This window comes from Cyprinus carpio, chromosome B17, assembly GCF_018340385.1.
Source record: "Cyprinus carpio isolate SPL01 chromosome B17, ASM1834038v1, whole genome shotgun sequence".
Lineage (NCBI taxonomy): Eukaryota > Metazoa > Chordata > Actinopteri > Cypriniformes > Cyprinidae > Cyprinus > Cyprinus carpio.
In genome coordinates, this window is record NC_056613.1 from 25,212,801 (window position 1) to 25,232,642 (window position 19,842).

The window sequence follows — 19,842 nt, forward strand, 5'->3', positions numbered from 1 at the left end:
TTTGGCATTCATTTAATTCTACCCCAACTTGAATCAACATAAAAACCGAACATGTATTTCTGACAAGCAAAATGCCATTTCTAATGTAAAAACAGGAAAATGGGAGTGCTGTATACGGTCAAAAACATGATATCCAATCAGCTTACCTCATCTTTTACCGTCAATACTGATGGCATGCACAGGATGCCTGCTGAATATGCTGCTTTTCACGCTGCTATTCAATGTAACTTTAAAGCAGATCTTCACTTAATAGCATGAAGAGCAAATATTGACATGAACTAAGATCAATTTAAACTCTCTTCGATACAGACACAGCATGTTATTGTTTTCATGTTTAAGATACGAGCAAAAATGCTCATTTCTCTGAATATACAAACGATGGCAAATATGCCATTAATTTTTACAACAGTCCAACAAAAAAAGGTAATATTAAGTGAACATTTAACATTTCCACCACATATTGGCGGTTTTATTTTTAAATCTACAAGTATCACTTCAATTTGCCATCTATTATTGCTTTATTTATTATATTAATAATACACTTAATGGAATGTTAATGATATGACAAAAGATGACATACAATTAATAAGGACAGAAAATATTTGCCTCTATAAAGGTAAAAAATGCACCTGTAAATCAATGGAGGCAAATATTGTCCTTTAATAGAAAAGGTGTGACTGTGGTCTAAGTGGAAGAGATGGGGTACACAAAACAATGTTAAATGCCCCAGGGGGTACGTCACTGTAAAATGTTTGAGAACCACTGGGTTAGAGGATAGAAAATATCATTTGGTCAGTATAAAAGTAATAGACGTCTATGGAAAGTCCTGAAAATTCACAGAAACAAATGTGTATGTGTGTGTGTGTGAGAGAGCACCTGCAGGGTGGGCTGGATGCCAGCCTTCACGTTCTGGTTCTGTTCTTCAGTCAGACAGCCTCTGCTGATGGCACTGCTGAAGGAGTAAGTGCGCCCCCAGCTGGACGATCGTTTGTGTCCATGAGTCTCCAAGACCTGACGGGTTGATACAGAGCAGGTGAGTGGAAATAACTTCATGAATCAGCATCAGCAGCATTTTGTGCATGAGTGTACCTGCACGTGTGCAGTGTCCGTCTCAGAGATGAGGTGCTCTTCCTCTCCATCCTCCTCTTGGCTTGTTGTCTCAGGCTCAGCCATGAAATTAGGTTTTTCCTGCAGAATCCACTTCCTGTAGACTTTGATCACCTTGCGAGTGGCTGAAGCTTCACAGGCCGGCAGAAGGAAAGCCTAAGCAATGATAAAGAATAAATTATACACACTCACACAGTTTTCACACAAGTGTCATCTTCTATAACAGGGACCTTTGAACCGTTTGATACCAAGGGTCCTCTTATAACATATTGTAAAATGTAAAACAACAGTTATACATATTGTTTTCAAAAACAATTTGTATTGCTCTGAATTTTTCACTTGGCTTAATGCAGGGGTTAAAGCAAAAAAATAAAAATAAATAAATAAATATATAAATAAATAAAAAAAATAAAAAAATATATATATACAGGTCCTTCTCAAAAAATTAGCATATTGTGAAAAAGTTCATTATTTTCCATAATGTAATGATAAAAATTAAACTTTCATAAATTTTAGATTCATTGCACACCAACTTAATTATTTCAGGTCTTTTATTGTTTTAATACTGATGATTTTGGCATACAGCTCATGAAAACCCAAAATTCCTATCTCAAAAAATTAGCATATTTCATCCGACCAATAAAAGAAAAGTGTTTTTAATACAAAAAAAGTCAACCTTCAAATAATTATGTTCAGTTATGCACTCAATACTTGGTCGGGAATCCTTTTGCAGAAATGACTGCTTCAATGCGGCGTGGCATGGAGGCAATCAGCCTGTGGCACTGCTGAGGTGTTATGGAGGCCCAGGATGCTTCGATAGCGGCCTTAAGCTCATCCAGAGTGTTGGGTCTTGCGTCTCTCAACTTTCTCTTCACAATATCCCACAGATTCTCTATGGGGTTCAGGTCAGGAGAGTTGGCAGGCCAATTGAGCACAGTAATACCATGGTCAGTAAACCATTTACCAGTGGTTTTGGCACTGTGAGCAGGTGCCAGGTCGTGCTGAAAAAAAAAAATCTTCATCATCCATAAAGCTTTTCAGCAGATGGAAGCATGAAGTGCTCCAAAATCTCCTGATAGCTAGCTGCATTGACCCTGCCCTTGACAAAACACAGTGGACCAACACCAGCAGCTGACATGGCACCCCAGACCATCACTGACTGTGGGTACTTGACACTGGACTTCAGGCATTTTGGCATTTCCTTCTCCCCAGTCTTCCTCCAGACTCTGGCACCTTGATTTCCGAATGACATGCAAAATTTGCTTTCATCCGAAAAAAGTACTTTGGACCACTGAGCAACAGTCCAGTGCTGCTTCTCTGTAGCCCAGGTCAGGCGCTTCTGCCGCTGTTTCTGGTTCAAAAGCACACGCCTGTGCACGGTGGCTCTGGATGTTTCTACTCCAGACTCAGTCCACTGCTTCTGCAGGTCCCCCAAGGTCTGGAATCGGTCCTTCTCCACAATCTTCCTCAGGGTCCGGTCACCTCTTCTCGTTGTGCAGGGTTTTTTGCCACACTTTTTCCTTCCCACAGACTTCCCACTTAGGTGTCTTGATACAGCACTCTGGGAACAGCCTATTTGTTCAGAAATTTCTTTCTGTGTCTTACCCTCTCGCTTGAGGGTGTCAATGATGGCCTTCTGGACAGCAGTCAGGTCGGCAGTCTTACCCATGATTGCGGTTTTGAGTAATGAACCAGGCTGGGAGTTTTTAAAAGCCTCAGGAATCTTTTGCAGGTGTTTAGAGTTAATTAGTTGATTCAGATGATTAGGTTAATAGCTCGTTTAGAGAACCTTTTCATGATATGCTAATTTTTTGAGATAGGAATTTTGGGTTTTCATGAGCTGTATGCCAAAATCATCAGTATTAAAACAATAAAAGACCTGAAATATTTCAGTTGGTGTGCAATGAATCTAAAATATATGAAAGTTTAATTTTTATCATTACATTATGGAAAATAATGAACTTTTTCACAATATGCTAATTTTTTGAGAAGGACCTGTATATATCTTTTGACTGAAAATATTTTCTCAGCCAAACCCCATTCCACATCAATAGCTGTCACACACCCAGTTTAAGAGCAGTTTGTCTTGAAATTAGAAGCACTTGTCCTCCTAATTTAAAACATTTAGGAGAACCTTCTAATCAATAAAAAATTCTGATCAAAAATAGGAGCCTAATTAGCCTAATCTAAATAAACAAATAAATCTTCTGATGTAAGCAGTTTAACATGATGGACAGATTCTGGCCACAGGGTGGCAGCAAAAGACAGAACAGCTGAACAAAAGATATAATATATGCATGATTCAGGACTTTTAATTATAAACAAGCATGAAATACACAAGGACTCTTATTTTGAAATCATCTATGCTTTACTATTTCCAGCTGCTCATTCAAACAGATGAGGGAGATAAAATGATATGCACTCTTAGGACAGTCTACAACACTCATAATTTATCAATAGTTGATAAAAATAATCTACTGGCAAAAAGGCGTGGTTTTCATTGAGTGTGAACTGCTCCGACACCATGAGCCTGTAGAAAGCACAACAGCACTGTATGTTGACTTTGAATGTGCAGAGCTCATATTTATTTGATTAAATCATTGTGATTTCTGCTTTTCCACCCACAAGCTTAAGGTTAACCTCTTAAAACATTTGTTATACCATATTTAGGATATATGCATCTTTAGATGATTTTATAGAATTTCAATTAAATTTAAACAAATTATATATACTTGTATGACAGTGGACACCAAAAATACCAATTTTGTCCGAGCTCTGGACGAGTGTCCAAATATTTTTAGGGTCACTATATCTCTAACCAAGTAGAATGTGCCTAAAATCATGTGAACATGAGACATGACATAGTGACATAATGTAAGCAACAGAAGCACTCTGTCTCTGACCTGATGGAAGACCTCATTGACGAAATTGACGTTGTCTCGTGTGGAGAGCAGGATGGACTGCACCATGTCGTAGACGGCGCGATGCTCCTCCTCGATGCTACACAGACTGGAGTTACTGCCCCTGCGGTCTGACAGCGTGCTGCTGTTCGAGTGATTCTTCTCCTGCTCCACAGGACCATTGGGCTCAGAGTCTGCGCTCTTCTCCTGACTGATCCCACCCGCAGTCACAGTCTGAACACAAACACGGGGAGAAGAAAGAGCATACATACACTTTATAGTACTAAGATTTAATACCAATTTCTAAGACTTAGAATAAAATAAAATGTATAAGAAAATAATTTTAAAAAAGTAATGGAAAAGTGTCTACACTCCTTGGGAAAACACAAACTTAAATGAAAATAAATAAAAAGTACATACATACATAAACAATTTTGGTTCTGAGGGTATTGTTGTAATGCAACATGTTAAATAATCCAATACATGAGGAGAGAAAGCCGCTCAATTATGAGATGGCAGAGAACCTGCCACTTTTCCTTCAGAAAAATATATTTTGCCAACCGTTTTGTATTCATATGCACCTGACATAGAGGACAATTTGCTTCTATTAGCCAAAAGCCATTCTTAGATAAAGCAATGAGCCCCAAGAAGCCGTGGTTTACAGTGAATTTATAACAGCTAAGGGGCGTTGTTAGGCACGACACGTAAAACGCTTTATAAAATGGTTATTTCATACATGTAGAAAGGTTTCACAGAATAAAACAAAACAAATAAAGTGTAATGATATTAATAAAAACAGTTATTCTTCCACCAAACAATGTAGTTCCTCAGGCCCCGTTTACACTAGTGTGTTTTCGTTTTAAAACGCATAACTTTTGCTAAGGTTACGCCTATCATTTACACAACTCCGGCGTTTTCTACCCTCGAAACTGAAGACTTCTGAAGACACTGCAGTCCCAGTTTTAGTTTGAAAACTCCAGGGTTGCGTTTCAGTGAAACTAATCAAAACTGAGGATTTTGAAAATGCTGGCGTGGCTGCGCACGTTCGCTCTGCGTATCCTTGATGACCATGTAAACAATAACATCATGCGCACTGTTGTACCCATAGATGTATACGTAGATTCCCCATTCGATCGACAGAAATTTCAATTTTGGTTTTATTGTTTCTATAATGAATTTGCCAAATGAGCTTCAACTAAGAAAAATTCTATTTCATTTTAGTGAGTATGCTGTCTCAGAAGATGTGTGTCCATGTAGCTACTGTAGTTGACAGTGAGACAGTGGTTCTCTGATCCTCCCACCTGGATGATCTTAGGAAGGACCTCTCCTCCGTTCTTAGAGCTGCTCGTGGCCGAGTTCACATACTTCTTCTCCAGGAAGAAGTTAACGAGCCACGTGATGAAGGCCACGCGGGGAGCCAGATACTGATCCCTAGTGCAGTATGTGCTCTCACTGTTACGCGTCACGGGGACGTAGAGGGGCTTTGGTCTGTGAATGGGAAGATCTGTGAGAGAGAGAGAGAGAGGAAAGGAAATACAAATTAAAAACATAATAATAATATAATAAGATTTGAGCCATTGCTTTGACACAGCACCTGTCAATCAATATAAAACTAAAACTGCGATATGGCTAAGTGAGCTTATCAAGCGCAGCACTGTGTTCATTTACAGGTGAACACTGCTCGATCCGCTGTTTTCAGCATCTCAAAGAGTGGCCATGGTTCACAGTGAATGCAGCGAACTAAAGACCTATGTGTCCCATCAGTTTAACATGCATTCTGAAACACACTGCTGGGCAGTTATGCTTTATATTCACATTCCCATCATTTCCAGCATTGTTGTGGACAGATCATTTTACTAATGCTGTGAAGAGAAATGTATTGTTCTGTTGTCACAGAAACTTAGCCTCCATGCAGTTTCATCCTAGAATAAGAGCTCCACATGTTTAACTCTAAGTAAAGAAATTAATCATTAAGCCCAATATTGTGTAAAGTGTGAGCTGCTAAAAGAAAGTTTAGTGTGAAACATTTCTTCACCTAATTGTGGCTTGTAGAGGTTGGTTTGTTTTGTGAAAGTGGGGAACAGGTGAGGCAGGTAGTACTTCTTGAAGAGGGAAAAGAGAAATCTGAAGCCTGTGTCCTGGCTCTCTTTGTTTTTCCAGTCCAAGCTGGATGCCTGTGGGGTAAAAAAATATATAAATAAATCTTATTCAGATTGCATCATGTCAATTCAGTTATAAGCAACATGCAGACTTCAAACAGAAACAAAGCAGACCACAAGCATTATCAGCCAAACCCTGACATGAACAGCTCTGTCTGACCTGGAGAACCATGACCTTGAGCACAATCTGGAGGACGGAGCAGGTGTGGTCTTCTGCCACCTTCTCTCCGGGAAGCGCAGGCACCAGTGGGCTGATCTCCTCTGGCACAATCTTGGCTACAAAACCACAAACACAGAGTCTGAATATACTCATAAACATCTGAAAGGTGAGGTGTGTAATACATGATCCAGATAGCACCAAATGTATCCGAAAAAATAAATAAATAAATAAATAAAAAAGATAAACTAGAGGAAATTGTGAGGTGGACTTGTTTGTACAAAACTTGTCATCACACTGCTAGGGTTTTCTGGATGGCTTCTATTCTGCTCTATACATCAGAGGTTCTCAACCTTTTTGACTCTAAAGGGCCAAACTGTTAAAGACTATATTCAAAAGGTCCCCAAAATTTATTTTAATTTTTTTATTTATTTATTTTATGTATGCATGTATGTTTATTTGTTCTTCAGAGCAATGAATTGGCATGATTTGTGATTATGGGATGCCCCCCACCCCCTGCAAAAAAATAATTAAATAAATAAATAATTAGTTATCGCGTGCTTTTCAATCCACCTGTAACACGATTCCAAGTTACACAGAAATTCTTCCAAAGAGGACAATGAGGAAGAGCTCCAGTGTGACTGAAATGTTTGTTGTGGGTTTTAAATGCATGGAGCACTTTATTTTTTGCACATGAATAATAATAGAAAATTGCTGGTATATCTGCATGTAATCCTTTTTTGGATATGCAGCAAACTAATTTTAAATATTAAGTTTTTTTTTTTTTGTTTTTTTTTTTTTACAAATATATTTTTTACTCACAAATAATTTCTACCCAGCTTGACATAACTACAAAAAATGATATTTATTTATAGTTAAATAATACAAGAAATTGGACCTCATTCTAGAAGTATTCCAGGTCTAGAAATTACACTTTCACATCCTATCTTATTTTGAATTATTTTAAGCTATCTCAAGGCACTTCTGTAAGTTTGCCTCCAATTGGGTCCCCTGCTTGAGAACCATTGCAGATATCTTAGTGTATGTCTACAGGACATGACACCAGTCTGAGATCATGAGCACAAACACATGCTACAGTTCAAATTTTAATCTTATGTATGAGCAACAGAAATCGTGACGCCTCAGCAAACATTACTACTGATGCTCCTACAACAGGCAGTCCTGTGCAAAAACACACATGACTGGTTGAGCCAGATGTTCAGAGCATTCAAACAAACAGCAGCAGCAGCAGCACAGTCTGTCACAGTGTGCATTATTATGTTTAAGAGTCTAAATGTGCAAATCGCTTATACGTTATATCCAGCTATGCCCAGTAAACTGGGATAATAATAATTATTCAAAAACTTTCTGCAAGATCTGCATCCGGCTTATTTTTATCACATGGACTGTGTCAGCTCAAAGCGTCGTGCCACACTGTCCCTGCCACTACTGTCTTTGTCATCGCAGAGGGCTGAACAGCCTTCAGTGTGAATAGCCTATGTGTTGCACTAATGAAATCTATTCAGACATAAAGCACGTCAGCACAGACAGAAAGGAATATTCACTGATTTCAAATGCATATGAACACATCCACAGTGCTTGAAATGAATGGGTCATTACCGGTTCAAGGGCATCAATAAAATCTATTCCGAGAGGAAACATCAAGGGAAATCATTCCTTTCAGCATTTAACAGACTCTGACCTCCTTTTCTGGGGATGCTGTTCCGCCATTTGATTATTTCACTCTAATACTAGATTTAAAGTGCCTTTGTGCCACAAGTGCATTAATGGCCATCATTAGAAAGTACATTCCCAGACAGAAACGCAGTAGATGTGTTGTAAATGGTGAGGAATAAAATGAATGAAGGGCAGAACTGTGAACACGGAAGAATAAGGTCATTTTGTTACTTCAGGTAAGATAGTACATGTACAACATTTACATTTACTGAGTTCAGCTGATTCGTTTATGTCTTTTTGTAGGCCAAACTTGGAAACGAGTCTGCATTTTTTTTTTTTACCATGCGGTTCCATTTAGCTTTTGCCAACTGTATTTCGGCTTCAAAATGTATAAATGTAGTGCTCATTTGTGAAGATTATCAGCATGAACAAAGCATGTAAGAATCAGAAACTTCTGTTGGTCCCAGAGCTTATTTTCTGCAATAATCCAAAAGCCAATGGAAAATACTATTCGTTGTTTTTGTCAAACTAAATCCAGCACCCTAAATCCTACATGAAAATGAAAAGAGCTTTTAAAAATGGCAAGCTCTCAGCTGATTGGTTGAATTTTTTTTTTATTATTATTATGTTTTCCTAATAATTATGTCTATACTTTCTTTCAATTAGACTTGACCGCCCTATTTTTGACGCAACACTGTATTATTGTGATATTACTGATTTCAGATTTATCCATATCTAACCTCAAGTAAAACAAAATTCAAAATATGCAAAAAATGATTTTGAGTAGCAGTAAATTCTTGGTCAGAATAAGATTTAAGTTGACTTTATTCAGATATTCTATAGGCTAGGAATAAAAGACTAAGGTTACACTTTATAATAAGTGTCTTTAACTACAATGTACCCACAGTACGTAAAAAAAAAATCCTGTGTCCTTGTTATTGTACATTACATGTACTGTACTTATTGTAGTAATAACAGTAAATTATGCATAATCACAAGCAACTAATTCTAACCCTTAATCCTATTTTGTACATATTTGTTCAATTATATTGCAACAAAAACACTTTAAAATGAAGTGCAGCCCAAAACACTTTTGCCGTTATGGAGTTGGGATACGGGTCAAGAGAGTAAATATAGATGTAATTACATAAATTAATTAGAACATTGTATTTGCATGCAGGTATTTTTAATATATATATATGTACAATGTACAAATATGTATGCACACAGTAAGTGCACTGTATCAAATAATTCAATTAAATGTCAGTACATAGTTGGCCAGGTCAATGTGTGTGCGTGTTTGTTACCGTCAGGCGGGTTGTAAAAGGGGTTGTATATGATGGTGTCCAGTGTGCAGGGCCCTCTGGATGAGGGTACAGCAGGGAATCCTGGGATCAGACAGGCGAAGATGAGAAGCTGCTCTTCGGCACAGTTACTCTGCAGAGCCTGCAGCCAGAGCAGGAACAGACGCATGCCCTCACAGCGGATCTGCACACACAGACTCCTGCATTCACACTGATCCACAACAGACGTGTATATCATCATTTTAAGCTCTTCTGAGTCATTAATCGACTCACCTTGAACGAGTTTCCAGTGTGCAAAAGTTTTTTGAGAATAGAACCTATAAAAGAAAAGTATTTAAAATAACACACAATCAGTAACTAATTTAATCGTTAGACTGCTTTGTGATGCACACAACTAAATGTAATTAAGAAGGTTACTATGATGAAGCCATCTGAAGGCTGCACCTGCTGCTGAGAGAGGACTTGCATCACAGTATGAGTCATATCATGGTAACAAAACTCAGGCAGGCAGTCACGTGCAAGTGTCACTGAACTGCTTCCATTAGAGCTTTAAGTTCATATTTTGAACTAGTGTTTTGAAGTTTACTTGATATTTCTTTACACAGAATCAGCATTTCTATTAATTTTCCACTGATTTTCACGATCTGATGAGCATTAACTCGATCATATCTCTGCATGAAATAAAGATGCACGATTTTGTTTACTACACACACACTGAAGCACGCACGGCACTCGTAGTAATTTCAGCATCTGTCGTCTCACTAAATGAGGACATAAATAAACGATATACATCTCCAGAACTGCTCTGAGTCACTTTCTGAGTATTTTTTTATTTTTTCATTTGTATAAATATAGTGTTTTGTTATATAAAGAGATATATAAGGTGTTTTCAGAGAAATGTGTAAATATAAGTAGGGCTTAACTTGAATACATTGCGGCAGAAATATACTACTTTTGTTCAGCAGAATGTACACACTACTACTACTACTACTAAAATTATTAAAACTTTATTTTTTAAGGAATGTTCATACAATATTTCTTCCATGTTTTCATTTTTATAGTAAATCCCCTTTGTTTTCAAAAAAAATAAAAAATAAAGTTAAATTTTCAGAAAAGGCTATTTTAAGAATAAATGTGAATAAATAAAGTTGTTTTTGTGCATTCAAATAATTTAACATGCTGCAACACAGAATTTGGTAACAATAAAACATATGGTGAAAGACAAAAGATTTCATAGGGCCCTAAACATGTAATTTTTGTCAAACTTTTAATAAACTGATGTGACATTGTTTAAGTTCCATCATTTTAATTAACTAGACATGCTTTTTGATTAATAAAATGCAATGTAACCATTAAAAAGGATTCAAGAAAAATTTGAACGGAATTTGGGATTTCATAGGGCCCTATATTTAACAAACGATTACAGTCTACAGATTACATCTGTTGAATTTTATATTGATATGGCAGTTGTGGCATTGCTTGGCAATCGTAAGCAACACTCAGTCACACAGTATCTACAGTACACTGGAGGATCAGACTCGCCCTTATAATCAACTGAGGAACTACTTCAACACGGATTGGAAGTGGACCAAATCTATTAAAAAGCCAAGCTATTAAGACTGGTTGTTATTGTAAAATGTGTATTTATTATACTATGGATGTTATGTTGATTATTGTGAGTGTAAGGTAATAATTTTGCCCAGCAAATACATATAGCTGAAGACAATAACAATAACCTTGTATGTTTTTCTTTCGGTCTCTATGCGCAGGGCTCTAATTGAGGTTATTGCCTCCTTTGAGGGTCTTCCTGTACGGAAGACTGAAACCACGAGACGCATAATTTCATTTAGCAATTTGCATTTCAAATGAAGCCTCTCATTTGCATTTCTCATTTATTAACCTCCTGCTCTCACTCTCTCTGTAGCTAATTATTTTCTCTGAGAAAGTATTAAACCAGGTTACACTGACTCTGTCCTGAACCTGCTTTAACAGCAAAACTCATACAGACTGACTCATAAATAATACTGCACAAAGACATACTGATACTGTAAGCAATATTTCAATTTCAACAGCTAAACTGTGTGGCATGAACCATGTGAGTGTAAACTGAGGTCTGAACAGCTCTTACCTATACTGTGAAACTGCCATCGACTGTTGATTTTCTCAGGTAGAAGTTGCAGAATTTTCTGAAAGGAAAAATAAAGACACTCTGTGATCACATTAAACTAATAGCATAAAATTCAAGAGCTCAATGTCAGTCATTTTTCACTTTATATGTAGTTTACACCCAATAATAGTAAAGTGGTGAAAAAAAAAAAAAAAAAGCCCATGTCAAGTTTCTGTCTCAGGATTCTCCTTCAATGTAAGTCTATGGTTTTATTTTTCACTAGGCCACAACACAAACTCTGATCACAGAGAAGAAAGTAAACCTTTTATTCATCATTCAGGTCATGCCACCCACTAGGGGTGTGTGATATGTATCAACTACAATGGTACCGCAATTGTTGTTTAAACAATGTGGAAGCTGACATTATCAAGTATGTCGCTCACTTTGCAAAAAAAAAAAAGACAAATCTTGAGATTGTCCACTTTCACTTCTTTATGTGGCCTAATAGAATGCAGTTAGAATGACAAAATTCTAAATATGGGGCCAAAAAGTCTAAACGGGCTTTTGTCTTGTATCTTATGATATAGTTCATTGGTTCCCAACCCAACCAGAGTTCACAGGGGGGGCGCGGGAGCGGATATGCTTTGAGGTGAATAAAGATGCATAAAATGTTCTACTAATAATTTTATAGGGCTGCAACTAACGATTATTTTGATAATCGATTAATCGGTCGATTATTTTTACGATTAATCGATTAATCGGTTTATGTACTTATATTTTAGTTTTTTCCATTTTTTCCCCAAGTAAATTATTAATAAAGGGTCTTTATCATTCAGCATAGATTTTTAAGAGATTTTAACCATTTTGCATTGTCATATCCTCATCAAAAATATACCTGGAGTTGTGTTTTATTATGTTAGTTATCCTTTGTCGAACACTTCTGCAATCAAACACACTGACCCATACATACTCTAGCAAATTTCACAAGGAGATTTCAAATAATGATTTCACCATGGCAGTCCTTAGGGCTCCTAAAGTAGTTTAACACCCCGAACAAAGCTTATTAAGGAATCTTTCAGAACATATTATCACGAAGAATAAGAATAAAACAGAATTAAAATTGCAGTAAATTGCATTTTATTATTTTTTTCCTGTAAACACACAGCTTATACCTGGGAAACAGCTTTATAGCTTATGCAGTGAAACTGTAAACAATCCTTCGAACAAAGTGCCAATGGCATCAAACCTGAATGGAACTCACATTTTAAAGTAAAATTTAAAGTAAAATCCATCAGAAGGTTGTCCAGAAAAAAAATTGGACACACAAAAAACCTGCTGTGTGAAAAAGAGCAGTGAATACTTAGAAAAAAGTGCATTTCAAATACAATTTAAACATTAACCTCTCTCATTCAGTCATAATTAGGCTGCAAGACTGAATTATGAACTGGTAAACGACAAAGCTTTAAATGTTAATTGTTAAAAAGCAATGTTATCAGCTTTTACGACTAAACATTTGCCAAACAACATTGTACTGCAGAATCTGCACAAATAAAAGTCTTTGCACACTGTGATTTTCATCGGATTTAAATATGTAGTGGTCCTTATAACAGTGCAAAATTCAAAAATATAATAAAGGGATAAAATGTTAAACAAAACAGCTTATGCCTGAACTGACAGGAATTCGACTACCTGTGGGAAATGAGGCAGAACACTATTCACTCATTATTTGAGAAAAACTTTGCATTGCAGTGCAAAAAGGTCAACATGTCCAAATGTTCAGGGTTTAACAGTTAGGCTTGCTCTCTTTTTGCTCCCACACTTTGGATGACTTTGTTCGATTAGTTTTATCTTCCGCTTTTTTCTTTTTCTTTCTCGAGCTTACTCCACTGCCGCCTGCCTCACCCATCACGCTGAATGCTGCAGACAGAGAGACGCTGTGCGGGAAGCACGTGACATGAAACGAGGCCAGCTATTGGCTATTCGCTGCTTCTCCTGCTGTACTGGCTGAGTAAAACTCCGGTGGCTCATTACTGCCACACTTTGGTCACCGCAGATTTAAAATATACACGAAATGAGCCGCTTACGGCAAATAAAAATTATTTAGCAACGAATCGATTACTAAATTAGTTGACAACTATTTTAATAATCGATTTTAATCGATTAAATCGATTAGTTGTTTCAGCTCTATAATTTTATATAAAAATATTTTTTCAAAGTTTTTAAAAAATCATATGCTAACAATGCCGATTTCAATTACAATTTCGTTATTTCAAATGTAGGCGCGTTGCGCGTGGCAACCCAGATAGCAAGCAGACGTTGATTCTACGTTGATTCTGCGTTGATTCTATGTTAGTTTGCTCTCTGGGAAGCGCGCTGATAATGTAAGAGACGCCGGCGCCACCACAACAGTGCCCAACATCAAATGGCAAACATAATGCAAGCGGAACGAAACTGCTCGTGATTGTGTGGTTGATCAGTTTGGACCAGTGCAGCGCGACCCGATCGTAATCCTGCGACGCTGTTACTACACAGCGCTAATAAGAGATCCAGTAAAGAAAGCATTTGAATTTGCCACAGAAGTAATAACATCGCTGCGAGATCTAGAGAGAAACATTCACATTTCTCCGTTATTAACGGATCAAACAGCGCGTGGAAACCAGGAAGAAACATTGTGCCGCAAATGAACTATCCAGTGTCCAGATCTGCAACATTCACCATGGATTTACTGTAGTAACACTAACTGCAACCATGAAAGTTTGGCAGGAATAGTAGGCTATAATGCCTTCAAGTAACATTACGTCGGTTTTATTTTTGACATTATGAATACAATTGCTGCCCTCAAATGTTAATCTGAAATAAAATAAACCTTGGTTTATAACTACTACAATATTTCATTTTTTCCAAGAAGCTGTTTTGTTTTATATGCTCATAAGAAGAATATAAATATATAGCTCCAGAATTACTCAAAGTAAAAAATATCACACTTTATTATGTTAGTTTTAATATAAAAAAAAGAAATCAAGGAAATTTCTCTGGCATTTCTTTCTTTTTGCTGTATCAAAAACGTACCGAACCGTACCGTGACACAAGTGTGTCGTATCGAACGGAACCGTGAATTTTGTGAACCGTTACACCCCATATACATATATATATACATATATATATATATATATATATATATATATATATATATATATATATATATATATATATATATATATATATATATATATATATATATATATATATATATATATATATATATGTGTGCTGGGAAAAAAATTAATTGCATCCAAAATAAAAGTTTGTGTTTGCATAATATATATGTGTGAACTGTGTATAATTATTTTGTATATAAATACACGCATATGCATGTATTAATTAAACATTTTTTGCATGTATATCCTGTATATACATTTATACATAATTTATATTATATATAAATAAATAATTTATATATAAATAAAAATATTAAATATATACATGCATATGTGTGTATTTATATATACAAAATAATTATACACAGTACACACATATATTATTTACGAGTTACATTTTAGACTCAGTTTTTGCTGGATTTTTGTCAATGCATAGTTCTGAACAAAGGCACAGCAGAACTGTTGTGCTTCTCAGAACAACATACAGCAGTGTTTTGTCTCTGAATGAATGGATGAATGAGTTTTTGAACAAACTGGATGAATGAATTACTCAGTGACTCAATGATTAAGACCTGCCACCATCTACTGCTGGTTTTAATTTAATATTTAATGTATTATCTTTAAAACATTAATTTCATAGCATTATTAATGCAGTTGTAGTGTAAATGCATCTAAATGCTGGTTTACAGTAAGTGCAGCACTTCTGGAGTGCAACGGATTTCATTTGATTGGGAACAGCCTACAGAATCTCATATATAGATGTTATTGATTTAATGCAAACATTTGGTATAAAAGATGATGCATAATTTAAATAAGGTTAGAAAATAAAAAAGGATCCTTATGAAGGATAAATGTCCTTGGAAATCAACTGAAGGTAGCAAATTTCACAGCTTAAAGAAAACGTTAATTTATGGCACTACTGTGAACTGACAAACACACCGAATATAAAGAATGTGAAAATCAGCTGTTCACGACGTTCATCAGGCCATAAACCAGCACAAAAACAAACTCTGAAAAAAAAAAGCTTCAAATTATTATTGCCAACAAAAACTATTTTTTTGACAATACTGCAACACCCACATTTTTGGGGAGTCTGGGAAGACAAAGGTCCCACCTACATGCTATTTATTTGAAACGGTCAGCAGAGAAAGATCAACACGCTCCAGCTGTGACTCTTACTACCACAAGCCCTTTTGGCACCATATCATTAGCGTCTATTCACAGACAGTAAGACGTGTCCCTGTGGGTTAAGATTCACTCTAATGGACAACGGTAATGTCATCAGTGGCAGTGCATTATGAGTAATGCCATTATAAGACACTCAACCGATGAACAGCAACATGGGATCAAGTCTGTCACCGCAAACAAAGAGTGACATCCGTGACAAGAGGAAGAGGACACCATAATCTCACATGCTACGCGACAGCCGTCACTCATCGTGTCATTCTCATTTACTTCCTGTGTTGATGTGGAACGTGCTGACACATGAGTATGAGAGCATTCAAGCACCTCTGTATTGATCTTCTGCATGTGGAAGGACAGCTCTGGATTACAGCCTGTCATCGCCGTGAGGAAACTGACAAATAACTGGAGCTGATATCCAGTGGCGGGATCTGTTTAAGCCTGCACGCTCGGGGAACGCAGAAGAAGGCTGAGGTAACGGAAAGCGCTCCCCTGCTGCGCTGCAGCGGTGTCTGGGATGGTGGATTTGAGAAGCGTGCCGTGGAGTTTGCAAGCTGCTGCCGGTTGCCAGAGTCTGTGCTAATCTGCCGCAGCTCTCCAAGCATAAGAATGCAGCATTACCGCAGGCTTTTCTGCATCGCCGTTATCCACACTCGCCGTGCTTACCACATGGTGAGCATGACTGAGAATACACCAGCCGTGGAGTGATGGGCCTGAACAGCTCTCACGTGCCACGCAACTTCTGAAGTAGCACGTTTGAGATGAAACACCCAAACACTGCATCACCTGAGAAGTACACCACCATTCTGTCTGCAGTTCCAGTAGCACCAAGAACCGACTCAATGAAGTGCTGTTGGAGTTCATGAACAGTGGTGGCCAAAATGATAAGAACACTAATATTTTCACCAGCTAAAGAAATGGTTTTAAGTCAGTTATTTCTATCTTTTGCTGTAGTGTGTAATATAAACATCATCATCATCCAGTCTGTCTGGAGTAACAAACGGAGACAGACTCAATCCTTTGGCAACGTCTCCAAGATGCTTCCCTGCAAAGCTACAGTACTGTTAATAGTTTTAGGCACTAGTGTAAAAATGCTGTAAAATCAGGATGCTGTCAAAAATAATGTCATAAATAGATTTTCTGTATCTTCTATTGACTAAATTAAATCAACATTTGGTGTGAGCATCCTTTGCGGTTTAAGCAGCTTTTGCCCTCGGTGCACTTGTGCAGAGTTTTTCAGGAAGCTTTGCAGGTAGGGTTCTTGAAGCATCTAAGAGACGTCTCCACAGTTCTTCTGGATTGAGTCTGTCTCCGTTTGTTCAGTTTCTTCATGTCATTCAGACAGACTGATGATGATCAGATCAGATCTCTGTGTGGAGCACTGGCTGTCGTCAGACAAAAATCTCACTGGATTATTACGATTAATGGCAAAATGAATGTTTGGAAATGTAAACTGATATTTCCTACAGCAAAAGAGAGAAATATAAATAACTGACTTAAAAACAATTTAGATGGTGAAGATACTAGTGTTCTAATAATTTTGGCCAAGCACTGTATTTTTGTAGGCCAAAACCCAAATTATATACCAAAATATTATCAGTGACCTTCTGATTCCTTACTCTCCTCAGAGAGCACTTAGGTCTAGTAATCAGCTCCTCTTAACTGTCCCATGTTGTCGCTGTAAAACAAAGGGTGGTTGGGCTTTTTCATCTGCAGCTCCTAAACTTTGAAATAGTTTGCCTGTAAATGTGAGACTTGCTCCTTCACTAGCCAGTTTGAAGTCTGTTCTCAAATCTTATTTGTTTTCTCTGGTATTTGAATAATGTCAGTTTAAGTTTTTGATGTCAGTTTACTCTGATTCTATTTTAGTGTTTTTTTTTTTGTTTGTTTGTTTTTTTAATATATAATGCATGTTTCCTATTATGCTTTTTATATATTGTGTTTTGTTGTACAGCACTTTGGCGTAAGCTTTTAAATGTGCTATAGAAATAAAATTTGACTTGACTTGAAATTGAATTTGTAGGCCAAAACCTGAAGCGAATTTTGTACTATCAGAAACATCATCTCAAAATCTTTTTGGTTTTTGGTTAAATGTCTGAAATAAAGTGCTTGAGCTCAAAATATTTGTATTTTTTTATTCTCTGACCAGATTTCTTCAGTAAAACCCTGTTGTGATTTCTTGCGAACTTCCGGGCTGGCCAACAAAAATATGTCATCACTGCAGTGCTCAACACAGTATCCGCTGATATGAGGCTGCGTTCAAATGCTCCTGTGCATATTTGTTTGTGCTCTGAGAAGCTTCAATGGTTTCAATTTACACTGTGTTTTTGCTGATTGCTGTAGCCAATCACAGGCATGTCTGTTAAGTGCATGAACACAATGGCCAATCAGAAGGGTTTCTGTAGACTGGAGGATGCTCTCATTATTACCAACAGTGTAAATACAATGTAAATAAGAGACTCATTATTCAGTGTAGGAAGCTTCTGATTATGATGAGAGTTTTTGTGAATGCAGAGCTCAGGCTGAAGCCAAAGTGAGTGGCAGCTTCAGTGATTATAAACAACATACTCTTTGCTAGATGTCTTAATTACTTACTGTATGTTTGAATAAATATGTTATGTAAACAAGTCTTTAAGACACCCACAGTGTAAGTCATCATATTTTCATCAATTGAATAAAAGCAAAAATGTGTTGCTGAGTCAAAGTACCATTCAATGAGCAATTCAAATGTCTGAATAAATGCTTTTGTCTAAATGTTGATTAATACATATGAATATATGTAAATAAATTGTAGCTGAATTTAAAATGCCCCTATTATGGATTTTTGAAAATGACCATAATAGGGGCAAAAAAGTGAATGAAAACACCCCGCAAAGTTTTAAATCTGAATGTGCACCGTGTATAAAGTTATTGTTTCTCAAAAGAAAGAGTCGACTCTGAATCATTGAAACGAGTCGCTTTTAAAACAAATCTCAAGCCGTTTCATGTTGACGTCAACATGGCACATTAGCATATTGCCTGCCCACTTGTTGGTCTTTTTGCGTTGGCCTGAATGTACACAAAGCAGCACTGCACTTACAAACGCTGCTTTATCAGGCATTACAGGCATGGTGAAATAAAAATGAGACCAATCTGACAAATCACCGCGGATCAGCTTTACACACATGAGGGGTTTGGAAAAATGAATCATTAAGCGAATTGTTTGGGAGTCGTTGAGCAAATAAGGTAAAAATAAATGCATATTATAATACAATGAAAGTGTTTTTTGACATTGCATGCATGTTAACCTGTTGCTGGGGACTCCCAAAACCAAAATATGAACCTTTCATTAACCATAATAGGGGCACTTTAATAGTTTGAGCTCTGCTGTTAATTTTTACCTCTAGTAATTATGAATCAAGGAGGTTTTCTGTATAGTTTACAGCATTTGGAAAGAAATCCATTAAAAAATATGTAAAAAAAAAAATTTTGTTGTTGTTCTAGAGAAGAAAGTCATTCATACATGTTTTGAAACAGTACATTTTGATTTTTCAGTGACCTGTTTATGACCAACTAGTTGTGTAAACACACACAATCCACAGGTTTAGTTTTATATTTCCCAAGTGCACAGAAATCTAAGATGGGTTATAAGTTCAAGCAAGTCAAAGTCCATCAATATAAAACATGAACTTAATGGCGTGGAAAAGGCAGTCATATGATACAAGGATCAGCAAGTACTCTGAAAAACAACCGGGAAGGTCAGAGGTCACAGTCTGTAAGCACATGGTTTGTACATGATGTTCAGTTTCATAATTTTATGACAAGAATCTAGCCCTCAAAGCACAGCATATGAAACCCTCCAGCCTCAACAAGAAATACATATGTTAGAGATTATGAAAGATAGCATCTGATATGCTTAATCATCTTCATCTTCTTCATATAACTGATATTATTTTAAAGAGAAAAATAGTTAATTTAGGAGTTTGTCTTCTGGGTCTGAGTCAGTGTCACAGATGTCCGTTTGCATGGCCCTGATTCTGACAGAGCAACAGGCTTTCAGACAATGACACACTGACATGTTTGTGTGCAACAAACACTTAATCGCTGAGATA

General features: G+C 36.8%; 1 protein-coding gene across 6 annotated transcripts in view; it reads right to left on the reverse strand.

Annotated features, from left to right (window-relative positions):
• The window catches only part of ralgapa2 (Ral GTPase activating protein catalytic subunit alpha 2), a 159,981-nt gene that overhangs the window by 84,149 nt on the left and 55,990 nt on the right, over positions 1 to 19,842 (reverse strand). For all 6 annotated transcript variants that reach the window (XM_042742922.1, XM_042742921.1, XM_042742918.1 and 3 more), the window contains exons 4-12: positions 11,433 to 11,490; positions 9,578 to 9,621; positions 9,308 to 9,488; positions 6,327 to 6,442; positions 6,043 to 6,181; positions 5,309 to 5,511; positions 4,011 to 4,241; positions 1,090 to 1,263; positions 877 to 1,011 (exon numbers count right to left, since the gene is read on the reverse strand). In XM_042742922.1, coding sequence (XP_042598856.1) covers positions 877 to 1,011; positions 1,090 to 1,263; positions 4,011 to 4,241; positions 5,309 to 5,511; positions 6,043 to 6,181; positions 6,327 to 6,442; positions 9,308 to 9,488; positions 9,578 to 9,621; positions 11,433 to 11,490 — 1,281 coding nt within the window. The remainder of the gene's footprint in view (positions 1 to 876; positions 1,012 to 1,089; positions 1,264 to 4,010; positions 4,242 to 5,308; positions 5,512 to 6,042; positions 6,182 to 6,326; positions 6,443 to 9,307; positions 9,489 to 9,577; positions 9,622 to 11,432; positions 11,491 to 19,842) is intronic.